This window comes from Apis laboriosa, unplaced genomic scaffold, assembly GCF_014066325.1.
Source record: "Apis laboriosa isolate Shangri-la unplaced genomic scaffold, ASM1406632v1 scaffold28_cov147, whole genome shotgun sequence".
NCBI classification, from domain to species: domain Eukaryota; kingdom Metazoa; phylum Arthropoda; class Insecta; order Hymenoptera; family Apidae; genus Apis; species Apis laboriosa.
Window position 1 is genome coordinate 389810 of NW_025222687.1, and position 12729 is coordinate 402538.

General features: G+C 19.9%; 2 protein-coding genes across 4 annotated transcripts; one reads left to right on the top strand and one right to left on the bottom strand.

The window, feature by feature from the left end:
- The first annotated feature begins 229 nt into the window (after window positions 1–229).
- On the top strand, window positions 230–6438 carry LOC122714178 (WD and tetratricopeptide repeats protein 1). 3 transcript variants are annotated; one of them, XM_043935307.1, is made up of 14 exons: window positions 230–271; window positions 1038–1155; window positions 1340–1470; window positions 1656–1767; window positions 1930–2316; window positions 2446–2563; window positions 2678–2845; window positions 3100–3200; window positions 3302–3429; window positions 3664–3744; window positions 3857–3999; window positions 5498–5642; window positions 5727–5919; window positions 6082–6438. In XM_043935307.1, exons 2-14 carry the CDS (start codon window positions 1090–1092, stop codon window positions 6283–6285), a joined length of 1977 nt encoding a protein of 658 aa, XP_043791242.1. In that variant the 5' UTR covers window positions 230–271; window positions 1038–1089; the 3' UTR covers window positions 6286–6438. The 3 variants fall into 3 exon arrangements, with proteins under 3 accessions (XP_043791242.1, XP_043791241.1, XP_043791240.1); XM_043935306.1 differs by lacking the exon at window positions 230–271 and adding an exon at window positions 484–819; XM_043935305.1 differs by lacking the exon at window positions 230–271 and adding an exon at window positions 484–783.
- An 831-nt stretch (window positions 6439–7269) lies between these two features.
- LOC122714253 (Bardet-Biedl syndrome 5 protein homolog) lies at window positions 7270–9832 on the bottom strand. Its single transcript, XM_043935440.1, has 8 exons — window positions 9770–9832; window positions 9351–9499; window positions 8965–9014; window positions 8768–8895; window positions 8142–8277; window positions 7966–8067; window positions 7674–7865; window positions 7270–7602 (listed from the first exon to the last, which is right to left on the bottom strand). Exons 1-8 carry the CDS (start codon window positions 9808–9810, stop codon window positions 7399–7401), a joined length of 1002 nt encoding a protein of 333 aa, XP_043791375.1. The 5' UTR covers window positions 9811–9832; the 3' UTR covers window positions 7270–7398.
- Window positions 9833–12729: the final 2897 nt, after the last annotated feature.

Below are 12729 nucleotides of genomic sequence, written 5' to 3' on the forward strand. Positions count from 1 at the left end.
AATTTCGATCTATAATGAAATAACTATTCATGATTAAAATATCAGTCATAAGAAAATGTTTTAATTTTTAGCATTTTTAAAGCATATTTAAGACATTTTTAAAATATTATTAAATGTTTCTAAAATGTCTTATAATATTTAGAGTTTTAAAATGTTTTTAAATTGTAAAATTAATAATATCAATGTAATGATAATATTAATTAAAACTATATAATAATAGAAAAATAATAATAATAATTGTAAAAAATATACCAAATGTAATAAATTATATGTAAGTTACAAATGTATAAATATTATAAATAATATAATGCATATATGCATTTATAAATTAGATATAATAGATAAATTTTGTTAGGTTAGAAAATGATATAGTATATTTCCAAATTGAAAGTTTCATAAACAAATGATATACGTAAAAATTTTTATGTAAATGATAAAATTAAGAAAATTTAATATGAACATAACATTGATTATTTTCTTAGATTAATTTAATTATTATAGACATCAAAACATTACAAATCAACAAATATCTATTTATAGAACATGAAAGAAATGGAAACAAAGCTTGACATTATGTAGAAACTTACATCTTCACATCAGTTGTCCTAAAAGATAAAAAATAATTGTAAAATTTAATTATATTTAAAAAAAACAATGAAGTATATAATATTTAAATAAGTATATATAGATATGTGTATACATATATTAACTATAGGATAGGATGTGATAAAGTACAAAAGTAATGTTAAGTTCATGGTATTGTGTAAAAAGACAGCAGTACGAGTACGTTTCAATAACGCTTTAATGATGCATAAACAAGTAACGACTTATTAATCATTTTGTATTTTATTTTATCATATTAATTTTAAGTTAAGTATTTTTAACCAATGTTCGTGAAAATAATTATTGCACTTTTAATGTAATACTATCTTTATATTAGAGGTTATTTCTATAAAATGATTACATTTACATTTTTCATTAAAAAAGTAAACACATAATACAATTAATAAAAATAATGAATTTTTTATGATTTTCAGAGGATATTTAATTTTTTTAGTACAATAAGTGATTTATAAAATAAATATAGAAATGCTTCCTAACATACATGATAAAGATTACAGAGTTTTGGATTTAGTACGCCAACGTGAAATACGGGTATATTAATAAAAATTTAATATATACTATATATTTATTTTTAAATGCATTATTAATTAATATTTCTTAATATAAATTTCAAAACATTGTTTTTAAATATATTTAAAATATTAAAATATTTTTTATAATGTTTTTATGTTCTGGTATAAAATATGTTTAATTATATTTGAATTATTTTATATAGGATTCAGTGGCATATGCAGTTTCGCAGAAGTTACATGTGACAGAAAATTTAATATCCCGTTTAGGACTTGAAAAAGAATTAGTTGGTCATACAGGATGTGTTAATTGTTTAGAATGGAATGAAAGTGGACAGTAAGTATTTATTAAATAAAGAATATAATAAATAATAAATAATTTGCAATATAAAAGATATTTACAGAATTATTGATAATTTATATATATTTATAATATATATTATCTCACATAAATGAGATAATTAAATATAATTTAATATTTAATAAATTTTTATTTTTATGAATTATAATATATATTTTTAGAATTCTTGCTTCTGCATCTGATGATATGAATATTATATTATGGGATCCATTTCGATATGAAAAAAAATTAGTACTTCGTACACGTCATCATGGAAATATATTTTCTGTCAAGGTAAATATTGATTTTAAATATTAATCTGTTGATTTATTCAAATTGTACTTTAAAATATTATTAATTTTTATAATTTAAAAATTTTTTTGATATATTTACCATTTATTATTAAAGAATTTTATAATTAAAAATAAATCAGAAAAATATTTCTTTTTTCTTTAGTTCCTGCCAAAATCAAATGATAGGATATTGGTATCAGGTGCTGGAGATGGAAAAGTACGAGTTCGAGATCTTACACTTCTTGAACCAATATTTTCGTGTAATTGTCATATAGGTCGCGTAAAGCGTATTGCCACTGCAACTACTGTACCTTTTCTTTTTTGGAGTGCTGCAGAAGATGGTCTTATTTTACAATATGATATTCGTGCTCCTCATAGTTGCAAAAGTAATGACTGTAATAGTGTGTTAGTAAATCTTGTTAATCATGCTGGTCGATATGCAGAGGGCAAATGTATTTCTGTGAATCCAAAGAAACCTGAATTAATAGCTATTGGAGCTAATGATGCTTATATACGAATGTATGATCGTAGAATGATTAAGCTTTCTCAGGTAATTGTAAAATTAAAATTAAAAATTCAAAAACTTAAATAATGACTGGAAGAACCACTAGATGCAAATATTATTCATAACAAAAATGATAAATTTATAATACAAAAAAAAAATGATTTGTAATATTAGGTGCCTATTTCGTCTCCACATAGTAACTGGACAAGAGGAAATGTATGTATACGGCTAGCTGGTGGAGGTGATCCAGATGAAAATATACCATTGGGTTGCGCACAGTACTTTATCGCGGGTTCGTTCGTACGATCAGAAATAGCGTACGCGACTCCTTTACCCTTATTTTCCTCTTTTGTTACATTTTATATGATCACTCTAACAAAGACTGTTAATGTTTGATATTGAGCAGGCCATCTGCATTCTCGACAACGTGACGGTAATAGGAGTCTTACTACTACATATTTAACCTTCAGTGCTGATGGAAATGAACTTCTTGTTAACATGGGTGGAGAACAGATTTATTTATTTGATATCAATAATCCAAAGAATTTGAAGACTTGCTTTGGTTACTCTACAAGTATGTATTCATAATTATAATTATGAAAATTTTATATTATTATAATTATAAAAATAATATATGTTATTAAAATTTAAAAAAATTTTAAATATTCATATAATACAAAATATTTAAAATTTTTTTAGAAGTATTAGTAACGAATAAATTTTATATTATATCTATTATAATTTACAAACAAAAAAATTAATTTATACTTTAAATTCCTATACAACATATATAAAATAAATCATAAATATTTTTAAATTTATTAATAGGAAATTTTGAAAAGTGCTGTATAGAGAATAATGAAGATATAGATTTTACTAATAAAAATATTAAAATCCTGCCACCACATGTTGAAGAACTAAAACGTCAAGTAAGTTTTCTTCAAGTTTTTTATAAAATTTAGATATGTTAAAAATATAGTTAAATGAATTAATTTTTTTTCTTTTTGTCTATTATTATTTTTGTTTTTAGGCTAATGAAAGCTTTGAGCAACAAAAATATACATTGGCAATTAATTTATACAATAAAGCAATTAGTTATTGTCCTACTGCAGCTGTGCTTTTTGCTAATAGAGCTGCAGCATATATGAAACGAACTTGGTATGAGTTTTATTTTTATATTTAAAATTTTTAAATATTATAAAAAATTTAAAAAATAAAGTAAATAGAAAAATTAAAAAATTTTTTAAATTATCAAACAATATTATTTTTCAATTATGATCAATTATAATGATGTAGAATTAAGCTTAAAATATTTATAACATACATTCATTTTCATTTTTTTTATTTTTCTAAATATAATCTGAATATCATATAATTTTATGTAATTTATAGGGATGGCGATATATATGCTGCTCTTAAAGATTGTCAAACAACATTACTTCTTGATCCTGGACATGTAAAAGCTCATTTCAGGTATATATAATAATAATTTATAATAATAACGCATTAAGTGTAATGTAATATATATATTACATATGTATACATATATATGTACATATATATACATACACATATATATTTGTAGATTGGCTCGTTGTCTCTTTGATTTACATCAATCAGCTGAAGCTGATAAAATAATTAAAGACTTTCAACAAAAATTTCCTGAATATGCATCTAACTCTGCATGTAAAGCATTAAAAATGGATATAAAAGAAGCTATAGATTCTGGTATGTCTTTCCTCATTACATTCTATTGAAAGATTGATATGATATATAAGATATCTCACATAATTGCTAAGCCATAAGTGAAACTAGAAAATAGAAAATAGAAAAAAATTTCATTACACAAATTTAGATGATTTGAATGATGTATGATTTGATGCATGTTTATATTAGAAATGGAAGCATTTTACATTTAAGATTTCACAATCAATATTATTTTAATGAATGAATCTATATATTTTTGTGTAATTAATATATATTTTTATTCTCTAAAAAAAAATAGTAAATACTTATGACTAAAAACAATTAATTTAATCTTATAAAATATAGCAGTTATATATACTAATTATATATACATATAAATAAGTTATATATATACTTACATTCATAACATAAAGTTAAGTATTAAATTACTAAGTTATAACTAAAATTAAAATATCTTTTAATAATTAATAATTGGTTTTTAATATAATTATGTTTTAATATTCATTTTTTATAGAGAATAAAAAATAAATCAATTTGTAAACATATAGTTTAACATAAAGAAATTATACAATTCGAAGCTATTTAATTTTGTTTAATAAAATTTTCGTCTATTTTCTACCATTTTTTTAAAGTTATGGTTCAGCCTATACAAATTTCAAATAGAATTTATTTTGTTTTGAGGGGGATATAATTTGATGTAATTGATTTTTTTCTAAATGAAAATAGAAAACATTCATTTGTTGAAACGCAAATATATATTTTTTAATAAATTGATTATTATACTTAATTATCCCTTATAAAAAAAATGATTAATTTATTTTAGATAAAAATCCATTAAATTTATTTTTTAATTTAATTTTTTTTTCAATTTAACTTCAATTTTATAAAGTATAAGAAAAAAAAATAATTTATGTAGAATAAGAAAGATGTGAAGCAGTTTTTTTCATATTTTTCATATATTCAATTTTATAATATTATTTTTAAAATTGTGTGATTTTTGTCACCATTATTTTAATTATAGATAATATTATATGATGATACGATAAAATGTTGCATTAATATATTAAAAAATATATATGTTTCCATTTAAAAATAATAGCGATTATTTTGAAATTTTGTAAAAAAATATTCTAAAAAAGAAATTGTTTTATTGTTGTCTCTTTCAAATAGTGAAACTTTGTTCTGAACATTTTTTTCATAAGTTATAAAGGAAGATATATTCATAAGCAAAGATAGTAGCTGTCTCTATTTAAATGCCTTAGCTTGTATATTAAAGTTCAATAAAATAATCACTATAAAAGCCATCTGAAATCATTTCTCCCAAATTTTGATATCTGATTTTCAAATCTATAAAAAAAAAAGAAGAGCAACCAATCTTATATATACTTCTTATATTTAATAACATGATGAAACATAAATAAATTTTAATAGTTATTATGTATAATAATAAATACTGATAAGAATTTTTTCATGTTCAATTTAAAAATATTTCTTTTATAATTAATTATTGTGCAATTAGGTAGAGATATTGATATGAATCAATTAATGATACAAATATCAGAATATGAACAAGAATGGCGACGTAATACAATTGACTATAAAATGAGATTTTGTGGGCATTGTAATACTACAACTGATATAAAAGAAGCTAATTTTTTTGGAAAGTAAGTATATTTTAAAATAATGTATTAGATTATTTTAAAAATTTAATTTAATTGAATTTGTAATTATTAATTTTTTCTTTTAAGCAATGGTCAATATATTGTGGCAGGATCAGATGATGGTTCTTTCTTTATTTGGGATCGTAATACTACAAATATTATACGTGTGTTAAGAGGTGATGAACGCATTGTGAATTGTCTTCAACCTCATCCATCTACTTGTTTACTAGCTACTAGTGGCATTGATCCAGTAGTTAGATTATGGAGTCCTTTACCTGAAGTATGTATAGTTATTTATTAATTATTTATTAAAATTATTCATTAAAAAAAAAGAAAGTTTGATATTTATTTAATCATGTAGAATTTATATATAAACTTTTTTTTTATATAAAATTTTTTATATATTAATTTTAAAAATTAAATTGAAATTTATTTGATATAGGATGGTAGTATAAATGAAAGAGAAATTCAAAATTTAGAAGATGCTGCATCTGCAAATCAAATTCGCATGAAGAGTGACCCATTTGAAGTAATGCTTATGAATATGGGATATAGATTTCCTGTTCAGCAGGCTGAACTGAATGAAGATGGTGATGATAATCAAGATCAATCAATTGTGCAACCATTAAATTGTAGACCAAGTTAAATTTAAAGACGAAATCTGAAAAGTGGTATGAAATTGCAATTAAACAATTAAAGACTTATTCAGTGTTATATTATAGAATACTGATGCTTTAATTCCAGTTATCTATTTTTTTATCAATTCCATAAACGTTGACTTTTCCATAAATAAAATACTAAAAATATTTGGTAAAGTGTTAAATATAAATGTTGAAATGAGAGAAAAATAGTTATATTAAATAGTTGTGGAATTCCTATCATTGACTTTTTTATATAAAACAAAATTAACAAAAAATATTTAAAGAAATAACGAAATTTCTAAGAAGTCAATATAGTTAGATTAAAATAATTAAAATATAATATAATTCATTATATCTTGTATAAATATATATTGTATCCTACAAATTCTAATTATCTAAATTATTTTCACTATTTCAAATAATAAATGAAAATATTATTTATAAAAGTTATAAAGTTTATATGATATAATAATAATGATAAGTTTATAGATGTAAACATAAAGAAAATCTTATTTTTTTAAGTGAAATATCTAATTTTTTATATTTAAATTCAATAGAATATTGGATTTTGAATATAAAAATAATTTTCTATAAGAGTATAGAAATAATAAATCTTTAATATATATATCATTTATATATATATATATATATATATATATATATATATATATTTCATTTATTATTTAAAATACCGAAAATATTTCAAAAATACAGAGTTAGTAGAACACTCTATATATGTATACACATATATTTATTATCTATATTTTTTTTTATAAATATTTTATATAAATTCTTTATAATTCTTATATAATTCTTTTTATAACAATTACTTAGTTATAAAATTATATGACCTAAAAAAATTAAAATTAGTAAAAATATCAAATAATATACAATTTTTTTTATATAATTATTTTTCTTGTCTCAATTATTTTTTTATTAATTTTAATTATTATAATAATAAATTTTATGTTCATTTTATATTTTAATTTTATATGATTTTTGATTGAAATTCTTAAATAGAATGCAAATATATAAAATATATTAGTATTAATCTTTTTTTAAATTTTATATAAAAAAATGATATTTTTGTAGCATTTAAAATATATCAATAGTATTAATTAAGTTTGTGGCACGAGTTCCCATAGATTTTGCAGTGTACTGGCTTCTCGAGGTTCTTCTGCTGCAAGACCTAAATAAATTGAAAAACTTGGCTTCCTTTGATTTGATCCTTCAGAAAAGTAGTAACCAAATATATTCGAAATTTCAATTTGATTGTCTTGTATTTCAGTATATTGTTCCATATTTGATTGTTGTAATGGAGCCTGTAATAATTAATAAATAATTAATTATATTTATTCAATAAATTATTTAATAATAATATTAATATAATTACCTGGTGTTCAAAAGTATAATCAATACCAAAAATAGGAAATTTTTCAAATGCTTTCCATAACATTAAAATTTCTTTATAAACAATATGAAGTTTTTGAGCGGGATTAACTTGAAATCCTAATATATATCCTCCACTGGATTCAGTACTATTAATAACTAAAGTTGGACCAAACTTTGAATTTTTAATGATAATCTATTAAAAAAAAAAAAAAAGAAATGAGAAAGTTTTTACTATATTTTTGATTAGAAAATTCTATATATTAATGTGTACAAAATATATTATTTGTACTCACGTTTGCTATTATAAGATAAGGAATTGATATGTTAAATTGACAATTAATATCAGCGAACCATACTAAACGTATATTTGTTACGATAAAAGTTCCAATATTCCCCTAATACAAATGTTAATAAAAATATTTTAATAGTTTTATATATATATTATTATTATAGAAAATAATTAATTAACCTGTTCTAATGATAAATTCCAGATATCTTGCAGTGTTGAATGAACTATTTCTTGTGGTAATAAAGTCAATTGTTTATCATTAATTATTCCACTTCTTAATTTAATTTCTCGATAAATCTTAGATGAAATATATGCTCTGTAATGTTTAAAATTTTTTTTTTTTATATTATAATTATAATTACATTAAATTTTATTTAGATAATAGTAACAATCATAATTTTTATAAATTTTCATTTTTTGATTAAAATTTTTTATTTTATATAACAATTTATCAAAAATAATTTATATAAATATAGAAATATAAATTTATATATTAATTCAAATTTTTCGTAACATTAATACAAAATGCTATTATATATAAAAATATTTTATAAATATTCATTAAAAGATATATTTTTGTTTGATACTTTAAACATGTAATAAAATAAATATAATCAAAATATATTATATTTAAAAAAATAAAAAAAATATAAATGACAATTTTATATAAAAATAAAATTAAATTCAATTTAATAAATTTTTATGTTTTTAATAAATAATTTCAATTTTCAAATTTTTTAAGTGAATATTTAAAGAATAACTTATGTGATAAATAATAAAAATTTTTAATTGAATAAAATATATACCTGTAAACACCAATAACGGAAGTGTAATGTCGTGTACTTTTTAAATCTCGATTTGTGAATAAAAATTCGTATCTACAATTTCGAAAAGAAGCTAAAATATATAGAGCTTGCATATGTCTTCCTTGTAACTATAAAAATAATATTTTTTGTTATTTAAAAAACAAAAATGAATTAATGATTTAATAAAATATACTAACACTATGTATAATTTTAGTATTTATTGTTACAAAGGTGTTGTAGCCAATACCTATATAATAAAAAAACAAAAATATAATTCACATTAATTATAGTATTTTTTATAATATTTTAATATTATATAAAATTTTCATATTTATTATTTTTTTCTATATATTTATATTTATGTTTTATAAACTATAATAATTATTATACTTTTATATTTTATTTATAGTATTTATAAATTACAAGATTACAAAATTCGATTTTAATTGTTAAAAATATATGTAATTTAAAGATTTTATTTAATATAAATTTAAAAGTATATATTTAAAAAAATGATTATAAAAGAAAAAAAAACATTAAATTATTTATGTGTTTATTAATGGTATGTATTTATGATTCATACTTAAATTGATTTTAGGATGAAGCAAAGAGTGCCATATAATTCTGAGATTGGTCACTATCAATCTTCCATTATCACCTGCATTTCCTTTTGTATCTTCTATTAAATCGAGTTTATCAACATTAAATTCTCCCAATCTTAGTTGCATATGACTAGTAGAAAAATAAAAATTTATAATTGTTTATAATGTATAATATTATAAATTTATAAATATCCATTATTATTCGTTTACAATATTTTAAATAAAATATAATAAATTATTCTTTACACAACACTATTAATTTTAATAGTAAATCTCAGTTAATTTAATTTTTAGTATAATTTATATAAATTAAATTTTTATTCATGATATATGAATAAAAATCAAATAAGATTTATATAATAATAATAATTAATATGAAATACATTTAAAAAAATATTACTTGTAAGAAATATCAAATCGAACTTCGTTATCTTGCCACATTTTCTTCTTACTAACAAATTATTATATCAATGTATTGTAGAATTCACCTATTATAAATCTAATCAATATCGTTACCATATTTACATATATATATATATATATTGTTTATATACAATATCATAAAATAATACATATATATATATTATTAACAAGTTAAAATATTTATATATTTCTATTATTAAAAAATTTATTAATTATTATATACGAAATAGAAATAACATGGAGTTTATTTATTAACACAGAAAAATAATTTTTTTTCTTTCTTTTCATAATTAAATATATATAAAAATCTAATAAAATTTATTTTGAATCAATTAATTTTTTTCTGTAAAATATAAAAAAATTAATTTTATTTTGATCTCTTAATTATTTCATTTTTATGTATTATTGTGAATTTAAAATATAAAGATATTTTCCTTTGATGGAATAATTTTTCTATTGTGATATTCCTCAAAATCGCTTTATATTTGCATTTAAATTTGAATAAATTATTTTTTAAAGTTTTTTATTTGTTAATTTGAAAACAAATACAAACAAGGAAAAGAAATAATGAAAGAAGAAATAATGAATAGAAATAAAAATAAAAATTATGGAATCAGCGCCATCTTCAGAATGGTTCAAATGAAACAACAAAGAAAGGATGATAAATAATAGAATTTAATAAATAAAATAATAGAAAAGATAGAGATAGAGTGAGAATGAATCACCAATACCATCTTTCGAGTGTCAAAGATATCGTTTCAAAAACAGAATAAGATAGAATAAAGAAAAAATTAAATATTACTGCCATCTTGAGAATTTTTAGAAAGATATTTTTAGCATTCAAAAGATGGTGCTAAGCCTTTATTCTTATTCTACTTTATCCTACTTTTAGGGAGATTTTAGATTAGTTAAGATTATATATATAAGTTAAGAAATGGAGTTAACAATCAATTTTTACTTTATTTCTATTTTTCTTTTATTTTATATATTATTTTGTTATATTTTGTTTATTTTTGTTTTATTTATTATTTCTTTTCTATTTATGTTCTATTGTGTTTTATTTGCGGTATTCTGAAGATGGCGCTAATGTCATAATTTTTATTCTATGTCTATCCTTTTATTTCTTCTCCTTATTTTTTTATTTGCTCCTCAAAATTTATGCATTCAAAAGATGGCTTTGATATTTAATTGACATTAACTTGTCTTTTTTATTATCTTATTTATATCTTAATTATTTGTATTCTTAATTATTTCTATTCTGTCTTTTTTTTAAATTTTTCTTCTTTAACAAGATTGAATTAGTTTTAATGATATAATATACTTTATTTTTAATTTAACATTTTATTTTTTAGTAATTTATTTACTAAATTTATTGTTTTTATTATATAATTGAATATACATCGAATCAAGTTCTTCTTTATAGAAGACACAAATTTTTTAACAAAGTTTTAATACTTTTATTTTTTTATTTTATTTTTTAAATAGGACAAAAGCATTTATATTAGATATTAATTAATTAATAAATAAATATAATTTACAATTAGAAAATGTAAGTATGTTATAAAATAGATACTTAATTAACTAAGTTTATTATGAATGCATTCCATGTATACTTTCTAACTTAAAACGAAAAATAAAAATCAATTCTTTTATTCCTTTGTTTATGATCTTTTGTGTTTTTGTATTTTGTGTTTTTATTGTTTTCTCGTTTCATTTTGAATTTTTATATTTAATTATTCGAATCGTTTTAATTGAATATTTTTTTTAGTTTAATTTCTTCTTGAATATTTATTTTTATAATTATATATTTAATTATATTAACTAAATTAATTATATATTTATTCTATAATTTATTATTATTCTATAATTATTCTACAAATTATTCTATAATTTATTAATTTTTTTTGCTCTCTTCAAATTTTGTTCAAATGACTATCGAATTGTGATGTAATATGATAGCAAGAGTCATTGAAGAGTGCTTGTAAGCTACTTTGAGTAATGAGTAGGAGGATCCGCATTTTTGCCGATTGATATCTTGATACCAGAATTAAATTCTACATATTGGATGTTGTCTTCGTAATCCAATTCTAGTAAGTAAGAATTTTTATCTACTTTCTATTCATTTTTCCTTTTTTTTTTATTTCTTATCTCTCTATTTCCCTATCGAGATGTTCCAAAACCTCTATGTTCCTTCCTTGCATTCTTGCATTGGCACATTGAATACGTTTTTCTACTGTCATAACTCTCAGTTCGGCTTATCATAAGTATCATCTATTCAACGGTTTGTGCAAATCAATTGATATATGTTTGGTATATAAAATTGATAGATAAGATTGGCAATGATTCGAATTGATTTTTTTTCGCTTTTTTTTAATTTTTCTTTTTCGCGTTTTTTTATTTATATTTTACTTTCTTTTTCATCTTCTATTCTTTCTTATTCTGGCTTTTTACTTTTTTTGAAAAAAAATAAATTTTTCAATAGAGCATCAGTAATAAATGAGATTCACTTTTTGCTTTAAATAAAAGAAGAGTATCTTTGATATAAGGATGCTGTTAGTAAGCTGGTTTATAGATTTTAGTATTTAGATCTTTAAGATCTGATTAAAAAAATTTATGGCAAATCGTAGAACAATGTGCGAGTTAACTTGTATTTATTACAATTAATGCGATCGGTGAATATAATTTTATAATGTATGAGATATCAGATTTGATATATGAGAGGGAAACGATTGATAGTAGAAATCTATGTCCAATGTATGTAAAATATAAATTGTAAAGACACATTCTGCTTTAACGATTTCATTCACAATCCATTATCATTTATAATAATTATAACTTGCGATATATAATATGTGATTGATTAATTCAACTTGATGTAACTTGATGTACTTGACAATGGCTTTGAATGTGGTATCATATGTTCATATCGCGTGTATA

Excerpts from the sequence above, each read along its gene's own strand:
- LOC122714178 (XM_043935307.1), top strand. The coding sequence starts at position 1,090 with ATGCTTCCTAACATACATGATAAAGATTACAGAGTTTTGGATTTAGTA. Across the intron at positions 2,564-2,677 it reads CGCACAGTACTTTATCGCGG|GCCATCTGCATTCTCGACAA; the intron begins GTTCGTTCGTAC and ends GATATTGAGCAG. Across the intron at positions 3,201-3,301 it reads TTGAAGAACTAAAACGTCAA|GCTAATGAAAGCTTTGAGCA; the intron begins GTAAGTTTTCTT and ends TTTTGTTTTTAG.
- LOC122714253 (XM_043935440.1), bottom strand. The coding sequence starts at position 9,810 with ATGTGGCAAGATAACGAAGTTCGATTTGATATTTCTTACAA. Across the intron at positions 9,500-9,769 it reads CGATTTGATATTTCTTACAA|TCATATGCAACTAAGATTGG; the intron begins GTAATATTTTTT and ends TTTTTCTACTAG. Across the intron at positions 7,603-7,673 it reads ATTATACTTTTGAACACCAG|GCTCCATTACAACAATCAAA; the intron begins GTAATTATATTA and ends TAATTATTACAG.